The 21,703-nt window shown below is 36.4% G+C and overlaps 2 protein-coding genes across 7 annotated transcripts in view; both read left to right on the forward strand.

Moving 5' to 3' along the window:
• Positions 1-940, forward strand: part of myo9b (myosin IXb) — a 28,689-nt gene extending 27,749 nt beyond the window's left edge. For all 5 annotated transcript variants that reach the window (XR_005618800.2, XM_039654796.2, XM_039654793.2 and 2 more), the window contains one exon: positions 137-940. Coding sequence is in view for 3 of the 5 variants with exons in the window: in XM_039654793.2 (XP_039510727.2) it covers positions 137-372 (236 nt within the window). In the remaining 2 variants the exon portion in view is untranslated. The remainder of the gene's footprint in view (positions 1-136) is intronic.
• Positions 941-1,930: 990 nt separating this feature from the next.
• On the forward strand, positions 1,931-16,356 carry slc71a1-2 (solute carrier family 71 member 1-2). Of its 2 annotated transcripts, none has more exons than XM_039654798.2 (12): positions 1,931-2,133; positions 4,061-4,150; positions 7,441-7,503; positions 7,850-7,977; positions 8,780-8,894; positions 9,141-9,359; positions 9,812-9,925; positions 10,834-10,905; positions 11,848-11,960; positions 12,407-12,504; positions 14,127-14,293; positions 14,379-16,356. In XM_039654798.2, exons 1-12 carry the CDS (start codon positions 2,050-2,052, stop codon positions 14,589-14,591), a joined length of 1,476 nt encoding a protein of 491 aa, XP_039510732.1. In that variant the 5' UTR covers positions 1,931-2,049; the 3' UTR covers positions 14,592-16,356. The 2 variants fall into 2 exon arrangements, with proteins under 2 accessions (XP_039510732.1, XP_039510731.1); XM_039654797.2 differs by having other exon boundaries at positions 1,933-2,133; positions 4,055-4,150.
• The last annotated feature ends 5,347 nt before the right edge of the window (positions 16,357-21,703 follow it).

Below are 21,703 nucleotides of genomic sequence, written 5' to 3' on the forward strand. Positions count from 1 at the left end.
TGTTATTTAACCTGCTGTTTCTCTAACCATGGGTTTGCTCTGCTGCTTTTATATTAAATATAAGTTTGTATATTTGGTTATTACATGATATTTGCATAATTAGACCCTAGTGGCTAATCCAAGGCATCTATTTCAGCGAACACTGCATTGAAGAGCTCCAAGCCAGTGAATTCTGATGAACCTCCTGTTCCAAAACATGATCCCAAACCAGAGAGCAAGCAGCCTGCTGAGGACCGCAACCAAAACCATTCCGCCTCACGCCGAGACGGAGTCCAGTCCATGTGCGTCATCCAGAGCCAAAATGTCTTAGAATCTCCCACCAAGAGACGATTTTCAGACCTTGACATTCCTTTTATAGATGAGGACGTTTGACATTAATTAACACCAAAAGATCTATGCAAATATTTGTCTTTTCAGCAACTGTTTAAGCAACAATCCTTTTCCCATTTAAATCAAATGCTGGATTCATGCATGCTGACCTAGGACACCTGTTTTGTTCAAAGAATACATTCGTTAAACAAAGCTGATGATTTAAAAAAAAAAAGTAACTTTAAAGCCATTCATACTTTGTATCATGTTTTGTTAGAATTATTTAAACATTCCTTATAATCTTTGCAACATTTGTAGTAGGTTTATAATATTTTTAATAGCTTTTTTTCTTTTTTGTCTAATGCAAGTTTTTCTATGGACCACATTGGAGTGGAATTGGCCTTATATTATTGTTTTTATAGCCACAAGTCATAGTTCTTTATTTTTTATCGCAAACAAGGAACTGTAGAGAACTTGTACTCTTTATTGGATTGTTCCATTAATTGTTTTCTGTGAAATATTTGAATGTGGTGTAAATAGTTCTAAATAGCATTGCTTTCCCAATTAAATCTAATCGGATGAGTCCCCTAAAATGTGAATATTGTTATAAAACTTTTTTTTTTTCTTTTCCTTTTATTGCATGCCAATGTAAAAGGCTGGTGCAAGATATGAATTTTTTTGTTTTTAAAAATGCAGTTATGGAATCTATAAAACCTGATCAGCCTGATTGCATACACCCAAAATAAATAGCAATTGAAATGGGATCAGTGCTTAAACAAAAAAAATCTTGATGTTGAGACAAAACGTAATATTCCCTTTTAATAATCACTGGGATCAAGTCATTTATACTCTATGCTAGATAGTACACTCACGATTCACACATAAGAAAAGTGTTCATCCAATGTCCATTTAAACATTTTGTTAGACTGTATTACTTCAACCCTTTTGAGGAACTTGTTTTACTCGGTTGATACTTTTGAAAAGAATTCCAAGAAATCCAAATGTCGTCTTAGGTTTTTTTGAACAAATTAATCTTAAACATCTGTTTAGTTTTATTTTTGAGTAGTTAAATTTGGCTTTCTCTAAACTTGGCTATCACTATCAAAACATAGTGGAAAAATTAGTTATCAATGCCAGATATAAAGAGGTTGTATCAGCATTCAATTTATTGAAAGAAATATGGATAGGCTGTATGGATAGGCTTATATTCTGCTCTAGTGAGGAGAAATTGATATAACAGTTGTGTTTAAGTAAGTGAATTTGTAAACTAGAATACATTTTGTTCAAGACGTCTTTAAATCTTGACTGTAATTGGTATTATTATATTATGGAATTTTAAAACAAATTGTTTTGCCGTTGACAATTTATAAATCCAATTTAAAGTTTCACTAAAAAAAATATTCCCAAAGTGTTTTTCCTGACAAAACCGCGTCTGCTCATGAGGTAACACAATACAAACAAAACAACAGTCAGCAGTTTACATGACAGGGATTTCTCGTTGTTTTGGGTTCACTCGCACCACGGACGATGTACTCGGCCAATGAAATCGCGAAGAAAACCACTCCCGTGTAAAATTGACCAATCAGAAACCCGCGTTGAAAAAAATGGGCTGAACTCCTGAGAGCGAGAGCTGAGGACAGGAAGTCGCGTATCTTAGCGTGTATGCTAACGGTAAACTGTAATATTTAGCCACACCTCGCAGGTCCATCTCCCACAAACAAGAATGGATATAAGTTAACAATGACTGGAGAGAAAAAGAAGAAAAAGCGGCTGAACCGCAGCATTCTTCTAGCTAAGAAAATTATCATTAAAGATGGAGGCACTGTGAGTAAAACATTTCTTTGTAGCAGTTAGCCATATGCTAGTCAGGGCTAGCAAGCTAAACCAGTGTTTTTACAGTATGAGCTGTAACAACTCGTTTCGATTGGCAACCTGGCAGACACTTTATGGTGATTTCATCTGTTTCGTGATGCAAACTAGTAACGTTAACTGTTATGTCTGTAACTGACTATAAGGAGAAATTAACTGTAATATTTGAGAGACCATTGAATAGTTTCATTAGACAGCAAACAACAAACCAGCTGGCTAGAATAGAAAGCAAGCCATCATTTTCATGGCTTGCGTTTTGACATCGAGCGAGATATCTTATGTTCAAACAAATGAAACCGAAAGCTTAAAAATATTAAAATTAAGTAAGAGAAATAAATCTTTATGACTAACGTCAGTGGCAGAATTTGGTGTCCCGTCAGGTTAGAAATTGACATGCTTTTTATGACATAAGTTCTATTTACCTGACGTGTCTGTTTACAAATGACATGTCAGTTTACCTGACGTGTTCTTTATAATGACGTATTTTTGGTTTACCATGTCTTTTTGGTTGTGAACTTTAGAAAATAGTCAATTCGCCCTTTTAATGTCAAGACAGCTGCTAATTTGCTGTCAAATTTTGACTTCATAAATCAAGTAGTATCATATACTGTATATTCACACATGGTATAATTTATATATTGTCTATGCCTCCATTGTCCATTTAGGAAACACTTGTCAATACGATTTCTTCAAAGTCCTTATACTCAAAAATTATTTAAAACGGCTGTAAGGCCAATGATTAAGTTGATATCAATTTGTTGTAAACTTCTGTCCACAAACAAGAATGTAAATAAAACGAAACTCCTGACATTACGTCCCAAATGCAACAAACTATACTTCTTTAAATCACATCCTTTGATTTTATAATCACAATTTGATAAGAGATATCACTATTTAGTAAGTAATTACACAGCCCCATTTGTTTATTTTTATGTTACGTATAATTATTGATTAGCATTTAATCAACTCATGTTTGGGAAACTCTGGCCTAATATTTAAGTGCAAATGAATGGTCCATTTGTACCAGGCTAAATTATAAGCTTGCTCTGAAAGTAAATATTTTTACTTTAACCTGTCCTCTGTAATTTAAAAACGTGTCGTGTTTTCAAGCAGTGTAAGAGGGTTTTACACTGTGTTGTGCATTACCAGAGGTTTCTAATAATCATTGACTTATTGTAGAAGTCATTAGCTTGGGACTCCTGGAAATCGATTGAAAAAGGTTAAACACTATATAGCTTTATAAAAACAGCAGCTCCTCAATATCACTATTAATATCTTGTTTGTCTCAAATTTAATAAAAGAGCTTTTATGAAGACATTACAGACTGTACAAAGAGAGATGTGTATGTTGACATTGTGTAACTATTAACCTGCATAGTCCTTTCAGGGTTTGTTTGCTCTGTTAACTGCTTGGGCACAGGCAACGACTCTTTCGCTCCCCCCTTCTAATGATCCGTAGCATTGTGTTCAATCTGCTGGCTGTTAAACATAATTAGTGCGGGCTTTCTTGCGGACCATTAAGTGACTTCCGAGTTCCGCCATGTACAATTTCAATTGTAGTTTTGGCCGTTTAGGGGTTGTATTAGGGCCAGGCATCCATCTAATATTTGTTAAAGTACACCAGATAAAGAGCAACTAAATGTGAGATAATGAGTCTGTCTCTGTATGCCTGTGTGACCCTGTTATTGCACACTATTATGTTGTTTAATTAATGGTAATAAAGCATACCGGTATGTAGAAAAGTCTTATGGTCTATAATGTGTGTCGTTTTCTCTTTATTGTCCAACCTTTCTCCTTATTGCTTTTTTATCCATGTTGTTCTACATTACTTCCTGTATTTTGCTTGTTTGTAGTAACACTAACTCCTCCTTGTTTAGCCACAGGGGTTTGGAGAGCCCAGTGTCTACCATGCTGTGGTGGTTATCTTCCTGGAGTTCTTCGCCTGGGGATTGCTCACCACACCCATGCTTACGGTAAACCAGTTTCGCTTCATCGCCCTCATTCACAGTTTCAGATCAGAGCGAATTACGAGCCATGAATGTATGCATTCATTCTCCCTTCCTTTTGTATCCATAACACTGACATTTCCAATTGCCCAGATCCGAGAAGCTTGGACACATTTATGAATAAATGAATCCTGATCAAATGAAGAGGGCAGAATGATGCTCTTTTAGTTGATGAGGGATGCATTGTGCTGGCTGAGCGATATTAAAACGACATCAAACAGTGTCATAGTCTATGGTCATTTTTATTCTGAACGCTAACTGGAGGGTTTGTCAGGGCACAGTGGTTATAAATGAAGCCGAACCTGTAATCTGCCAGTTGTTTTCATGCCGGCCAGCATGATACTGTTGTTGACACTGTATCCAGTACAGTCACAGCATGCTACGTGAATTGCTGTTTCCTTTTGATAAATATTGCATGAGTTGAAAGTAGTTTTGGGTTTAACTCTTTCTGCAGGTCAGAAGCCCCTTAGAGTGAAATGTGGTCCACTCAGGCCAAGCTCATATTTATGTATATTTGGTCATATATACAGATCTGGGTTTTTTTTACGTTTATGAAACAAGTCCCTTATGAGTACCAAAGCCACTTTATTTGACTAAAATGCAGTAAAACAGCATTTATTTGAAATGCAAATCTTTTGTAACATAATAAATGTCTTTACTCAGTTATGATCAATGCATTCTTGCTGAATAAAAGTGTTTAATCTTTACTGACCCCAATATTTAATTGTAATTTGACACGTTCAATCTTACTGCTATTAAATTCAGGAGGTATCAGATATTTCCAGCTTTGTTTACTTTGTTTCTAGGGATGTACTGTACAGTTACCATATCAGAATCTGCAAATATTGGCATTCACATCTGTCTGTTTGGTGTTTGTTTAGCAGAATGAATTTAAACATTATACAATTTTAAATGGTCTAACAGAAAACAGAGCTGTGAACACAACACTACTCTATTGATCAATGAAAGAATAATAAATACCTAAAAGATTGACTAAACTAACTTTTTTTTTTTCATTGGTTTAAATGGTACCCATAACTTCGATGGCACATTACAAAGGTACTAAATAGTTATGCATCATTTCTATTGTACATTCAGTGTCAAATTTATATTAACACCTTATATGCATACATATTACTAGGAACTTGGCTGTTTATTAGTAATTATAAAGCACATATTAATGCCTTCTGCATGGCCATATTCTACCTTACTATTGGTAAATAGTATGAGTTTGTGGCAAAAGTTGTAGTTAGTAGTTAACTAATAGTGAGAATTGGACCCTAATCTAAAGTGTGACCTGATATAGATTTATTGAATGCGAGTCGACCTTGATATCGATTATCGGCCACAGCATATAAAAGACCAAATTGAAATCTGGATTTTTTTTTTTTTGTTTGTGTTTATTTAAACTTGGAAATAATGTTTTAGGATTTTTAAAAACAAAATTTTGAGACTTTTAAAAATGTATTATTAAATATAATATTAAAATGTGGACATTTTCACTCAACGGTTATTCTTAGTGTTTGTAATGGAAATAATCTAAAATAAGTATTTTCTCTAGTGGTCAGTTTTTGAGGCTTTATTATTGGCTTTTGGTAGTGGCTGAAATTTAAATAGTCTCACGGATAAATTACTTATTCATTAATTTTCCTTATTTCTCAATGTGGGATGAGGATTTGCATTTAGTTGGTGCTGTTGAGCCAAAGAGCCGGTGTTCTTTGCTTTGGGCTTTTATTTGATTAGTAGCCGCTGATACTGAAGCACTAATGAGCCTAACAAACCCTTCCAGATGTACACTGCACTGACAAGACTTATCGTCTCAGCTAGTGGCACAGTTTAGCTCTTTCATACAGTGCAATCGAGCTCTGTGTCCTAAAATCTTAGTGCTCAGCTGAGTGTTCAAATAAACACAGCAGGGGAAATGTGTTCACATGCTTTGTTTCATCTCTCAACAGAGCGCAGGAACGGTCTGTTCTAAGCATTCATTCTAATGTTTAGAGTGGGGCATAGCCTGAATTTAGTGATTAGAAGAGTATTACCCATCATTTTAAAAGTGGAGAAACACAAATTCCTATTTCTGAATGTCGATCATTTCTTGGATTGTAAGATCTCAGCTCTGGTCAACATGCTCCTTATTTTTCACAATTCAGACTGTTTACATTTCCATGATGATAACAGTGACTGATAAAGAAGTAACACTATCAGGTTTTGTTATTATATGTCATTATATGAATCCAACCTGTATACGAGCAGATTATTTTTGCAGGACAAAGGAATCATTTATAGCAAAAATGTATCAATAACCAGTATCATTTACCTTTTCTAAAATATGTCCTAGCTGTGGAGTTATAGAAAATTAATAAATGGGTTTTTTTGTTTTGCAATATTTTTTTTAGCCTATTAGAATTGAACATGCCACTGTATAAGTAAGGCATATGCCCTCTTGGACTTCAAGACTTTCTTTGAATTTGTATACAGGTCAATGGTTTTGTTTCCCAGTCATAATAAGAGAACAGATCTCTTTTGTACACTTATGTAAAACATTGACACTTGGATACAGTGTGTTTAATGATTAATCAAGCTGTGGGAATCATTGCTCCAGTTAGAGGTATGCACCTGCTTTCAACGGCAATGAATGACTGATCTTATGCTCAGCCTTAAATAGAAAGCAGATCAAATCTCAGAATGCTCAAGTAACATTTCTGATTGCATACAGCCTTGCTATATTTATATATGAATACTTCCGAATGCAAAAGCCTCTAAGTCCATCTCTAGGTTTTGTTTAATATTAACATTTTTATCAGGTTCTTATGCATAGGTTTCTACCCAAGTACCGACGTTTCTGAATGGGCTGGAGTGAGTTTGAAGTGAAAGTATTTGATGAATGTATATTATGTGCATTCACTCAATGTTCTTTCATTTTTGACATAGGTGGGTTTTAGAGGCTTTTGCGTCAGAGGTCTTCATATGTTTTTGTTTTTTTATTATTGACTAATTGAAATCTGAAGTTTAAATAAGAGACTATTAACGCATTAGTCTAAATTAGTTTAGTCTAATGAAATTAGCCTAAAAGTGCATTTAAAAAAATGTGATGTTCATTTGATCCCAAGTGTCGGCCAGTAGAAGTACTTCTTTGATGAGATCTGCCATGGAGTAAATCTAGTGAATCATTAACCTAGCTATTTTGTACCCAACAGATTTAGCTGTTTATGAATTTACAGCATACATTTTATGGTCAATCTGTTTTTTTGTTTCAGGTGTTACATCAGACATTCCCCCAGCACACATTCCTGATGAATGGACTTATTCATGGTGTCAAGGTAAGACATTGATTCCAGCCATTCACGCTTACTCATGCTTTTCCACTTCTCCCTTTCTGATGTGACAAGAGATAAGAGTCAGGATTAGAGCTAGCTACTCTAACGTTGCCATGTTTATTTATGATAAACCCTGATCATACAGTGATGCCCTTGAATGCGGTGAAGTGGGTGCATAATTTTCCATTTTCAATCTCACCGATAAACAAGATTCTGCATGGTTACTGTGAAATTTTAAGATGCAAACAGTTTGTAAGATCCAGTTACAGGCTCTGGTTGCAGTTGTTTTTTTTAACTTTCAGATTAAATGTGCCATTTATGGAAGTCATGTGCTTTTGTATTCACTCAGGGCCTGCTGTCTTTCCTGAGTGCTCCATTAATCGGTGCTCTGTCAGATGTGTGGGGCCGGAAGTCCTTCCTGCTGCTCACTGTATTCTTCACCTGTGCTCCCATTCCTCTCATGAAGATCAGCCCATGGTAAACCCCTTGCACAAAGCACTTGCCTACTGAGACAAGCAATCTATTTTTTAAATGTGTCTATGTCTGTATATATAATATATATACATACACTAATATATATGCATACACACACACACACACACACACAGACACATTTAAAAAAAAAAAAAAAAAAAATATATATATATATATATATATATATATATATATATGAAGAGTTCAGATGCAAAAGCCTCTAAGTGCCATTTGAAATTTTCTTCTAGAATGATCATTTTTATCAAGATTATATATTTAAGTTCAGTGATTTCACTTAAATGGCTATGATAATTACCTATTAATTGTTATTTACGTGAAATAACTGAACTTAAATATACAATTTTGATAAAAATCATCATTAAAGAAGAAAATTTCAAATGGCATTTAGAGGGTTTGCATCTGAACTCTTCATATATATATATTTGTTTGAGTAACTTTATGTGCATATCATTTTTTTTATTCTATTTTAGTAGTAATTTTAATAGTTTAGCTTATTTCAGTTAGTTTCTAAGGCAACATTTCTAATTTTCATTGAAGTTTTTCATCTAATATTTTTATTATTTTATTTTAGGTTTTTTAAAGTAGTGGAAATGATTTTTAATATTTTCAGTTTTCGTTAACAAGATCACTGTTGTGAGCTTGTGAGCAGTGGCACAGTCATGGATTGATTGATTGACAGACAATATGATTTGTTCATATTATCATCCTAATTTAATTTTTTATTTTAAACATTTCAAATTGTCTAAATGTTTTCTTCCCGTTCTCTTCTCGTCTGATCCTACAGGTGGTACTTTGCGGTGATCTCCATGTCTGGTGTGTTTGCGGTCACTTTCTCTGTGATCTTTGCATATGTGGCTGATATCACGCAGGAGCATGAAAGGAGCACAGCATATGGCCTGGTGAGCAGAGGAACATGACTCATGTTTTTTTTTTTCTTCTTCTTTTTTTTTTTTTTTTTTTTGTGCTGTAACTAATTTCACAGCAACTGTATGTGCAAGATCAACGCCGGATATTGGTTTCCTGTTATTTTGACAGTCGTCTGTGGTTTCCTTTTTGGCCCTGCAATTAAATTAAGGTGTTAATTGCGTCAATGCAACAATTTACTTGTGGTCAACACAGCTGATTGATTTTTATTTTTCCCACAGGTTTCGGCCACTTTTGCAGCCAGTTTGGTAACAAGCCCAGCGATCGGTGCGTACCTGTCAGTGGCGTATGGAGATACATTGGTGGTGATCCTTGCCACGGCCATTGCCCTGCTAGACATCTGTTTTATCCTGGTAGCGGTTCCCGAGTCCCTGCCTGAGAAGATGAGACCGGCCTCCTGGGGAGCCCCCATCTCCTGGGAGCAGGCAGACCCCTTTGCAGTGAGTCAGTGATGTCTATGCATGCAGTCATGGGGATGCAATGACCCTTGTCTGTCACATGATAAGATTGTTGACATCTGATTGGTGGTCTAGTTTTAGGGTTGAGCTAATTGTTCAGATCAATTATTTTTAATTTTAGTTGTTTAATTTTGGTTGTGTTGCTTTAATAAATTATTTAATACATATACACTGCCATTCAAAAGTTTGTGGTCAGTAATTTTTATTCGTTTGAAACTTTTCAACAACTATGCGTTATATGTATCAAAAGTGACAGTCATCTCTAATGTTACGGCTTTTTATTCAACTTTTTCTTGAGCACCAAATCATCATATTAAAATGATGATGTAATCTGTCACTTATTAAATGAATCATACTGCTGTGCTCCTGCCCACTCATTCTCTCTGTGTCTTCTTTCCTCTTTCTCATGCTCTCTCTGTGACTCATGTTCACAGTCCTTGCGTAAGGTGGGCCAGGACTCCACGGTTCTCCTGATCTGCATCACAGTCTTCCTGTCCTACCTGCCTGAGGCTGGACAGTATTCCAGTTTCTTCCTGTATCTCAGACAGGTACAGTGCACACCTTTATATCGATGACAGAGACACAACTGAAATTCTTTTTTATTTAGTGGCATGGTGAATCTCTGAGGTTGCTACTACTGCAAGAATATGTTTTGGCAAATATGCAAACACTCAAACCATGTTGTTGCTTAAGCAAATACCACAAAAATGAGTCATACCTCACATCATCTCCCTCACCCTCCAAGTAAACAGTTTGAAATAACTTGAGGTAGTCATGTGATGTTTTACTCACACAGCTTCTGCAGTAGTTAAAGTGGATCCGTTTTGCAGAAGGCATTCTTCCCATACTTCAAAACAGATTTGTTTGGTTTTGTGGATGCATGTACACAATGCTTACAAACATCATTATGTAACGCTGACTTTTGGTCGAGCAATTCAAGAAGTGTTTCACCTTCCTTTTCTTCTACTGTCAGGTTGACAATTACTGGTATTAAGCAGGTCTAAATAAGGAAACCGTATGAACAACACTGTATGCTGTTGATATAAACTGGTTTTATATTAATAAAATCAATAAAAAGGTAATAAAAAAGTTATTTCACACCAGTGTTGTTATCGTAATTAATATGATTTAAAAAAAAGTTTATTAAAATAAAGATTAAATAAAATGTAAATATTAAATGAAAATGGTAAACAAAAATAGTAATGCTACATTTTCAACTATCTGAAATGTTTTAGTTTAAGTGCTAAAATTACTAACTTAAACTTTGGTGAAAATATAAGAATAAAAGCTGTTTCAAATTATTAACTGTAATGGTATCTAAATAATACTGAAATGACGCTGTTTCAGGCGATTAGATTCACTGGTCTGTCGGCCGTTAACTAAAAATGCTATAATTTAATTAAAATTAAAATCTTAATCGAAATATGTTCTTAAACTGCCCATTTTTAATTCCCAGGTCATTGGATTTACATCAGAAACAGTTGCTGCCTTTATTGCTGTGGTGGGAATCCTGTCCATCTTGGCTCAGGTTGGTTTCCAGCATGTTTTTCCACCCCTTCCATTGTGAGTTTGGACCGCCTGACTCTGAGAAACACAGTGTGTGTTCATTCATACCAATCGGCTCACTGTGCGAGTGCATCAGGCTAGGGGTCTGACCACACGACCACAATCCAAATCATTGAGTAAAATTACTCAAAAATATTACGCCAAATGTACATTGCATAAAAAAGTTGTTTTTGCTTTACATACGATTTTTATATCTTCAAAATTTGAGACCACTGATATTAATTTGTCACCAATTTCAATATCACAAAAAATACTTGCCTACAAAAATTGTATAAATTAATCAAATGTATAAAAAACACTGCATTTCTTCAATATTTAAATTAAATGTACATTTATTCTTATTAAAGTGAGACAAAAGTGATTCAGTCAAGAGCTTTGAGAGATTTTCTCTTTTGTTGTTTGATTAACATTGACACAGACGGCAGCATGTTTATTAGGCTGCTGTCACTTTAAGACCATGCACAGCTTCAATGAGGTTGATACTGATACACATGTTTTTTTTTCTCAACTGTTTACAAGGATACTTGACAGCAAAAACAGGCATTTTGACACATAAGTATGCTCAGCGCGTTATTATGAGCAGCGGCTTCATGTGTGTGCGTCTCTCAGATTCTATGCACATATAGCGAAATGAGTTCCCTTTTGTGTTTCTTGCATTTCAACGGTTTAAAATCACTTTTTTTTTAAATCACAATGCTTAATGCATGGAAGCTATAAGCTTTCATCCCCACGCAGCACAGCAACATCACGTGAGCATAACAGCAATAGAGGCGATAGTCCAAAATTTCTACCGCTTAATCGTGTCTACTGTTAAGTCACCCGCCCCTCTAGTACCCTCAGGGTACTAGATTGTAAAGGGAAGCCAGTGAAGATTTGCAAAGTAATGATTTATGTCTCTTTGCAGACGGTTGTCCTGGGAATCCTGATGCGTTCCATAGGGAATAAGAACACTATCTTGTTAGGCCTTGGCTTTCAGATCCTACAGCTGGCCTGGTATGGTTTTGGCTCCCAGCCCTGGTGAGTTGATCATCTCGAAAGTAACCCACTAGAGGGCAGAAAACTCTTCTTTAGACATGGGACATTTCAAGTCACAGTTTGTAATTGGACTTTTAACTTAAAATCAATTATTATAGTGTTTCATAAGCTATATTTGAAGCACTTTACCAAGATATTTCACAGCTAGTTACTGTTCTGAAACATTTTTTGTTGTTGTTGATAAATGGATGAAGAAAATCAATGGATTTCATTCATGGCATGTCCTGCTTTTGTGACATTTTATCATGCCATTACAAGTCATCAAGTTATCTTTCTGTGTCTTTTGGCTTGAACTCAAATGAACATGACCTCTGCAGTGTGTGTTTTGGATCAATGCATGTTCCTGAAACTAGTTACACATGCACGTGAACTGAAACCGATTGAGAGTCTGTGTGTGTGAGAGTCTGGTGGTTTATTTTTCCCTTAAGGATGATGTGGGCCGCTGGAGCTGTTGCTGCCATGTCTAGCATCACCTTCCCGGCAATCAGTGCCATAGTGTCCCGCAACGCAGACCCTGACCAACAAGGTGAGACACATGCGGCCATACACAGAGTCGTCTATGTAAGGGTTAATGCCCGACGAGGTGTCCATTGTCAGGTTTTAATGGACGACGGCGAGGCGTAAACCGGCCGACGCGCAGCGGAGGACGGTTGCCTCCGCCGAAGTCCATTAAAACCTGACAATGGACACCTCGGAGGGCATTAACCCGCTTATACCATGGTCACTTGCCAAATAAAACATTTTTAAAACATTAGTTTATATTTTAATTAGGCTAAATCTAGTTTTTACAAATAATAACTTGACTGACTGTTTATCTAGCAACCGGAGATATTTATAGTCCGCTTAGCTCGTATCCCTTCAGGTTCACAAATGCATTTTTTTTTCATGAAACACAAAGGTAGGCATAGTTTTTTTTATAACACCTAAAACAATTAATCAAACAACAATAAAAAAACAATTAGCTCTGAGCTCCAGCGATTTGCGCTTAACGTTATAGAGGGCAATAAATTAATCAGATCAAAGAGAGGGTCATTTGCCTCAGGCTCCTTAGGCTTGAAACGCTGTAACGTTCAGCCTTCTCCTGCCTTGGTTGTCTGGACAGCTGCGTAAAACTCCCGCAGGGTCTCATTCAGGGGTGCGTTTCCCGAAAGCATCGTTATCCAACTATGGTCGCAAGTTACGTCGTTACCAATAGAGTTCAATGGAACAGAGCAGCAGCGGTGTAATTTTCTCCGTTTTATTTACATTTTTTCTTTCTTCAGCAGCATACCAGTCGTCAAAGTTGCCATATTCTCCATAAATGTTAAAAGAAATAGCACGAAGTCGCTCATTGTTGTATTAGGCTATAATATCTAACGTTAGATGATAGAGCATGTGACCGCCTGTTGCTATGGTTACTCACAGCCGTTGTAGGCAGCGCATTTATTTATTCATTTCGAATGGTAAACAGGCAGTTTCACCAGAACTACTTTACTAGGTGTCCTCTATCACTTTTTAACGGACACCCTGCAGCCAATCAGAATCGAGTATTCACCCAGACCATGGTATAAATAGTTATAACTCACTAGTTATAATAGTTATAACTCACTGTTTATTGTTATTACATATTTAATCATTTTAAGTTATTACATACATTTATATTTCATTATGATGGGAAAGAAGTCTCTTATGCTCAAGACTACATTTATTCGATCAAAACTACGGTAAAAACAGTAATATTATTAAATTATTTTTATTTATTTATACGTTATTTATAGCATCATTACTCCAGTCTTCAGTGTCACATGATCCTTCAGAAATCATTCTAATTTGCTAATTTGGTGCTCAAGAAACATTTCTTATTATTGTCAGTGTTGAAAACTGTTTTTTCCAGAATTTTTTTAAGATTATTTGATGAATAAAATGAAAAATGAAACTTTTATTTATTACATTTTTTTTTTGTCTCTACTGTCAGTTTTGATCAGACATGTCTAATGATCTAATGTGTCCTTGTTGAATAAAAGTATTCATTTATAAAAAAAAAAATATATATATATATATATTGTAAATGGTAGTCTATTGCATTATAATATAGTAACCTGTTTTTTTTTTTCTCAACATGTGATTGGGAAAATACAGTTTCATTGATTATGTCTCTGTCTCTGTCAGGTGTGGTGCAGGGGATGATCACAGGAATTCGAGGACTCTGTAACGGTCTGGGTCCTGCGCTCTACGGCTTCGTCTTTTACCTGTTTCACGTGGAGCTCAGTGAAATGGACCCCGCAGAGAGCCCAGAGAAGGGTGCCAAACCCAACATGGCCAACCCCACAGATGAGGTGAGTGGTGCTAAAAAATAAATTATCTCTCTCTATTACATACCATGCATGGACCCACAATTCTCTGTATATCATGCCCCTTCAGAGTGCCATCATCCCAGGCCCTCCTTTCCTGTTCGGAGCATGCTCGGTTTTGCTGTCCCTCCTGGTTGCTCTCTTCATCCCAGAGCACAATGGCCCCAACATGCGGCCCAGCAGCTACAAGAAGCACAACAATGGCGCGCAGAGCCACTTACACAGCTCGCAGGGCGGACCCTGCGAGGGCAAGGAGCCTCTACTGGAGGACAGCAGCGTATAACCCCACTGACGAGGGGGGCGGGCACGGACCCCAAACCCCCTCACATACCACCCCAACCTGCCCAGGCGCTCATGAGCAGTGCACCTTTTTACAGAAGATGACATCACCGCCCTCTGTTGTTCCCCCGCAGCTCGGAGGCAGAATGAGCTGTGGGAACTGGCGCACGTAACTGGGCCAACTGGGAGCTGACCTTGGCCTTGAGGACAGGAAGTGGAGCAAAGGACATTTTGGCTTGAGGGAAGTGCAAGCAGACAGTTGTGTGCTGAAATGGACTTGGTGAAGGTTTTCCTCATTTTTACTGTTACATATTTTTTTTGTGCGTGTGTTTTTCTCTCTTTCTGAGTTCCAATTGTATAAATGTTCCTTGTCCAAAGACCTGGTAACCGTAACAATAGGGAACGTGTCTATCGTGACGTTACAGGCTAACTTTTGATGTGCTGCTTTCTACTGGTTCTTCTTGGTTTTGTACTTAACAGATTAAAAAGCGCTTCTAGGGAAGAGTGCGTCGTCTTTCCGAACCCTCAAGGAAATGTAACCAAGAAATGTCAGAAAGAAGGTCATCAACGTCATTTCACACACGTCATTGCTGTTGTATCATGCTCCTTCAAACTATACTTTCTGTTCTTGTACATCAGATGAACTAGTTTGTACTTCCTCTCCCTTCCTCACAAGAGGTGTGTCAGAATTCCTGCAAAGGGAGTAAAAGTTGCCTTTAAGTGACTTTTCATCACGATTACCAAAACCCAGATGAAGACTACGCTCTGAGAAGGGTCAAACGTATCGCTCCTGTTGGAGCCTCGCATATTTGATTTTTTCGTTTGCCATCTGCTTCGCCACCAGAACTCCCTGTGAACGTCAGCACTGCCATGTTACAACAGGCTAGCAGGGTTACAAGCTTACTGAGCGCATACCTAGTTTTGATATTATCGCGAGCACTGATGTGGGTGGAATAGCTTAAATGTGATTGGATGAGCATCGCTAGATCCAGTGAATCTAATATCACACATGCTGCTACTGTAGGGTGTACAAGGTTACAAAGTTCTGCGGTATAATACTATACTCTTAACATGGTGTTTCTTTTAGAGCTAAGCTTTTTTGGGCACGCCATTGTAATTTTAGACTCCAAATTTTGTGGCAGATTTCCATTTGTGGTGCTTCTCCTTTTTTCTGGTGAGAAACTCTGAATACTTCTATCAGATCTCAACATTAACTTTTGATTTTCCAGAGAAAACCTCAAGTGCATTCAGATCACTTTTTTTAAAAACCGATCTCTGGGTTTTGTTTGTTTGTTTGGTTTTAGGTGCCACTTTATTTCTGACTTTGTGCATTTTTATTAATTTATGTGTTCCATTTTCTGGTATTTGTATGGCTTTCTTATTTTTGTTAACATCCACACATGTTCCTCAAGGCTTAGTCATTGACCTTTTTAGCTAACTTTTGGACCATTTATGTTCTCTTACAGCATTGAAAACTATGTAAATGTTATTTAAAGGAGTTTTCCATCATTTTGCATTGAGCTGTATGACCAAACTTGAATGGTATTCTTTGTCATTTTTCTCACCTTTTTTCTGTACCTGCAAAATAACTCATTTCCACTAGCCACTTACTTGCAAAGAAATCTGGTGTTTGCCTCAGAAAAAAAGCCAATTAATTTGTGCCTAAAATGTGCTCTAAATGAATAGAAACAGTTTATGTGAATGGTGAACCGACTGTAAATATTAGGAACTAATGAGAAACTATTTATTAAAAGTTTATTGATATTGAAGTCTTTGTTTTCTTCTTAAAAAAAAATAAATATACATGCATATATATATATATATATATATATATATATATATATATATAGTCATGGATTATTGTTGATTTTATTGTAATGTTGTCAGATAAAATTAAAAAAATATATATTTTATATATATTCTTAAGTCTCACTGTTCAGGGTTTAGCAAAATTGTGCAATTTTTAGGTAGGCTATGCTCTGAATTCAGACTAATATATTTGAAATCTCAACATTGACATTTGTTTTTCCAGATAAAACCTCAAGTCAAGTGCATTCAGATCATTTAAAACCGATCTTTGGGTTTTACTAAACTAGATTGCCAAATTAGCATACTCAAACTAAGATCCTAATGAAATGAGTCATAATATCTACGACTTATTTGATTAGGACCTTAGTTTTCAGAGTGTGCTAGTTTAATCTAGTAGAATAAAAGCTAATGTTTGCACTCGTTTACACTTTTATCGATGTCTTATGTTATGACAACAGTGCATTATATGTTCATTTATTTTATTTTTTTTATCATGAGAAGAGGGGTTTTATTTCTCTCTGTCTTCTGTTTTTGGGAACTCTCTGAAGACATGCCTTTAATTGCTTTGAAACAATGCAATGTTAATCCAGTAGAGGGCAGCAGTGGACAACATCGTATCTACTGGACGTTTTGTACAACAACATTTTGTACACACGATAACAATTTAAGACATTTTAACAACAACAAAGTATTAAAATTTCATTCAGATTTAGATGTGATTTGGAGTGCTGAGTGAGGACATTTGTGGGTTTACTCCCTGGAAAAAGTTGTATCGCTCTTCGTACAGCGAAATTGTAATAGGCTTATATCATGGTTATCGTGTAACAAAATGAACAGCCTCTCGTCCTCTATGTTCACTCTACAGTTGTTTGAACGACTAAAAGATGCACCTTTGAATGAAAAAGTAGATATTCGAATAAATTGCTTGATATTTGATATCCGTTCGAATTAGATTTTTCTCAAAGGGCAGCCTGAATCTGATAAGTTCTTCTCAATTCTTCTAGATCCAGAGGAAAGAAAACTTTTCTACATTTGAAAGTTATGTATTAATCTGAACTTTTAGAGTTGAGAAATATAAGTGTAAAAAAAAAAAACAAAAAAAACAATTTGACCAAACAGAATTTCATGTTTAGTAACAACAGTAACAATGTTTACATCAATTAATTTAGGTAAGGTAGTCAGGTAGGCTACCTTATAAAGCTACATGTTAATTTTTCTCAAGGAATAATCTCTGACTAATGCTGTAAGCTAGGGAGTTGGTATTATTATTAAAGGTTACAATTAACAAATCAAATATAACGCGTTTTTTGTATATAACGAAGTTATAATATTTTGTTAAAATGATATGAGTACAATTATATTATGTTATATAGTGCAAATTTAGCAAAAATGATCATCTCTATATGGCTAGGCTAGTGAACATTAATTCTTCATAAAATTGACATAATTTGAAAGCTGAAACTTTGTTTCATTTAACCTGCCTTGTCTTGTCTATCGATGTAAGTATCTTCTTCAGTTTAGTTTACTTGATGTAGCATACTAAAATAAATACAAATTAAACTGAAATAAAAAGACATTTTAAAAAATAATATTTTATTAATAATTTAGTAAGAAGAGAAAATAGAACCTATATAAAAACTAAGCATCTCAATGATACTAAAACAACACTTTTTCTATAATACATAGTCTTAATATATCTGCAAGATTAATGTATTGTCTCTACATTCACTGTCACAGACAGTACAGAAATGACATGGTGTCTAAGGGCTGTATACACAGATGATACAGTTGCTCAGGACTGTTTTTCATAGTAGCCAGCACATGTAATCCTATTAGACCTATTAGAGTGCTGAGGGGTCAGTGAAACAGGGACGGGGTCAGAAATAGGATAGCCTACATTCTGTTTTCAGAAGGAGGCTACTGTCAACTACATGGAGTGGCTCCGAATGAGAAACATATGAAGGGTAAAGACGTAGAAATGATATATCAGGCCCAGCATACACTCACCTAAAGGATTATTAGGAACACCATACTAATACTGTGTTTGACCCCCTTTCACCTTCAGAACTGCCTTAATTCTACGTGGCATTGATTCAACAAGGTGCTGAAAGCATTCTTTAGAAATGTTGGCCCATATGCATAGCATCTTGCAGTTGATGGAGATTTGTGGGATGTACATCCAGGACACGAAGCTCCCGTTCCACCACATCCCAAAGAGGATCTATTGGGTTGGACAGTGATTTTAGTACAGTGAACTCATTGTCATGTTCAAGAAACCAGTTTGAAATGATTCGAGCTTTGTGACATGGTGCATTATTCTGCTGGAAGTAGCCATCAGGGGATGGGTACATGGTGGCCATAAAGGGATGGACATGGTCAGAAACAATGCTCAGGTAGGCCGTGGCATTTAAACAATGTCCAATTGTCACTAAGGGGCCTAAAGTGTGCCAAGAAAACATCCCCCTCACCATTACACCACTAGCCTGAACAGTGGTAACAAGGCATGATGGATCCATGTTCTCATTCTGTTTACGCCAAATTCTGACTTTACCATCTGAAAGTCTCAACAGAAATCAAGACTCATCAGACCAGGCTACATTTTTGGTGAGCTCTTGCAAATTGTTCCTCTTTTTCCTATTTGTAGTGGAGATGAGTATAGCCTGACTTTGTCATACTCATATTCTAGTCAGAATGTGAGTCTGATATTGCTCCATAGGGCTTTGATTATGAGGCGTCCTAACCGAACCAGGAAAAAAAAACTCTGCACTCATTTGGATAGTCGGTAGACCTACAACCAATCAGAGCATCGCAGTAAGTCAACTCCTTTGCATAGCACAGTTGTCAACTATAGAACTTACTTATTTAAGAAGTAAAATAATGAGTGTTGCTTCTTTTACTTACTCCTCCATGAGTGCGACCAAAGGAGAAACCACAACGACCACAGGCTTTTCATTGCGTCCCATCTTCTTAGCGATGATCGGAGCCAGCTGATAAGTTACACTTTTGCCGAATCATGTAGGAAGGACGACAAAAATATCTTTCCCATCGACAAATGCCTTGATTGCAGTTCTCTGTTTGTCTATTAAAATGAATGTGTGGTCGATTTATTTTACAACAGACGCGACAGCGGAATCTGTACATCTCAATTCTCCAGCTGCAGTCATCTCTGAGGGAAACCAGTTAAGTGCTCTTTGATAACGTGATGATTACGTTCCTGCAGATCACCTGTCCATCATCGTATAAAGCCCGCCCTGGCAATTTGATTGGATCGAACATATTTTGACAGATCATAATTACTCCTCAATCGAACGAGTCCAGACCGAACTTCCCGACCAAAAAATGTTGTGGGCGGGGTTCGGCTGGCATCCAGGCTAGGAGACCCGGTGGGGTCTTCTGCTGTTGTAGCCCATCCGCCTCAAGGTTGTGCGTGTTGTGACTTCACAAATGCTTTGCTGCATACCTCGGTTGTAACGAGTGTTTTTTTCAGTCAAATTTGCTCTTCTATCAGCTTAAATCAGTCGGCCCATTCTCCTCTGACCTCTAGCATCAACAAGGCATTTTCACCCACAGGACTGCCGCATACTGGATGTTTTTCCCTTTTCAAACCAGTCTTTGTAAATCCTAGAAATGGTTGTACGTGAAAATTCCAGTAACTGAGCAGATTGTGAAATACTCAGACCGGCCCGTCTGGCACCAACAACCATGCCTCGCTCAAAATTGCTTAAATCACCTTTCTTTCCCATTCTGACATCCAGGTTGGAGTTCAGGAGATTGTCTTGACCAGGACCACACCCCTAAATGCATTGAAGCAACTGCCATGTGATTGGTTGATTAGAAAATTCCATTAATGAGAAATTGAACAGGCTTTCCTAATAATCCTTGTTTAGGTGAGTGTATTTACATTAGATAGCAATGCATAGTGGAACCTTTTGGGTGAATCTTTGTTGAAATTCATTCCTGACAGGCATGGGAGCCTGTCTGACTGCCTTCACCTCCTGTTCTGTTTCCTTTCCAGTTCTTTAAGCAGATATGTATAGATTTCTGTCTCTTCCCTTTGGTATAACTAAGTGCAGAAGTGAGCATTAACCCTCAGCGGGTGAGTATTCTGCTTAACAAAAGAAGTCAGAGCGCATGCAACCGTGCTGTCAGGTCATGTTTGTGAATGCCAGCATGATCTGTTGGGATATGTGCATGCAAGTGGATTGAATTGCATTGAATGCGTTCATTTTTATCAGCTTGCTGAGTACACATAGAAATGTTTAAATTCACCTGAATGTATATCTCTGGAACAGCAAACATTTTTACAGATGATTGGTGCTGATATTTATATGTTGTCCCTTTTCCCAACTTGGCCCAATTCATCCTGAGGTTTCTCTGTTTCTGTAATCAAATGAGAGTGACATGGGATGTTTCTCAGCATTGAGTGCATGGAGATTGCATCAATACATTAGTTTAAAAAGGTCAGATGTTTGTAGGTAAAGGGCAACTTATCTGAACTGAATTTAAGCTAAATGTTTCACACATCATATGAAATCACTTAGCATGTATGTATGTAGATTTAGAGATATACAAATGTAGATGAACATGTGTTTATTTATAATATTAAAAATGTATTAGACTAAAAACCATTATTTAAAACAAAATTGTCTTATTTACTTCACCACCTACTTGACAATTTCTGCTAAAGAAAAGCTTATTTTGGACAAGAGACTTAAACTTAGACTTTTTTTCATAATCAAATTTAATAAAAGCAATTAATAGGACATATCCTGCACTCAAAAAATGAACGAGAAAGGTTGTGCACTTTCATAATATATTTATATTTAGTTTACTTATGATAATTGTGTTTTTTTGCTTGAAAAGTTTTTTTTTTTTAGTAGGGTCAACATAATTATGTCTAACAGTAACCCTAATGTGTTGTCTAAACACAAACCATTTTTGTTAAGTAAAAATTTCTTACATTCAAATGGTGGCAGTGCGACGCCAACTGCCATTTTGATTGTGTTTAACCTGTTTAACTATATGTGTTACATGTGATTACATGATTGATTTGTGTTGCATTAACTGAAACTTGGTTTGTTTAGATAGGTGGCATGATTAAATCATGTTAATCCAATGAATTTTTTGAGGCTAAAAATAAACACAAAATAGGACAGGATGTTTTTTTTTTTTTTTGCTGTGGTCACTTATTAGAACACATTTGTGACCTGTAGCAAAAAACATCCTGTCCTATTTTGTGTTCATTTTTAGCCCATCTTCAAAAGTGTCATGTTTTGTAAAAGTGTTATTTTCACTGGCCAATCCACC

This window comes from Pimephales promelas, chromosome 5, assembly GCF_988280905.1.
Source record: "Pimephales promelas chromosome 5, fPimPro1.hap1.1, whole genome shotgun sequence".
Classification (NCBI taxonomy): Eukaryota; Metazoa; Chordata; class Actinopteri; order Cypriniformes; family Leuciscidae; genus Pimephales; species Pimephales promelas.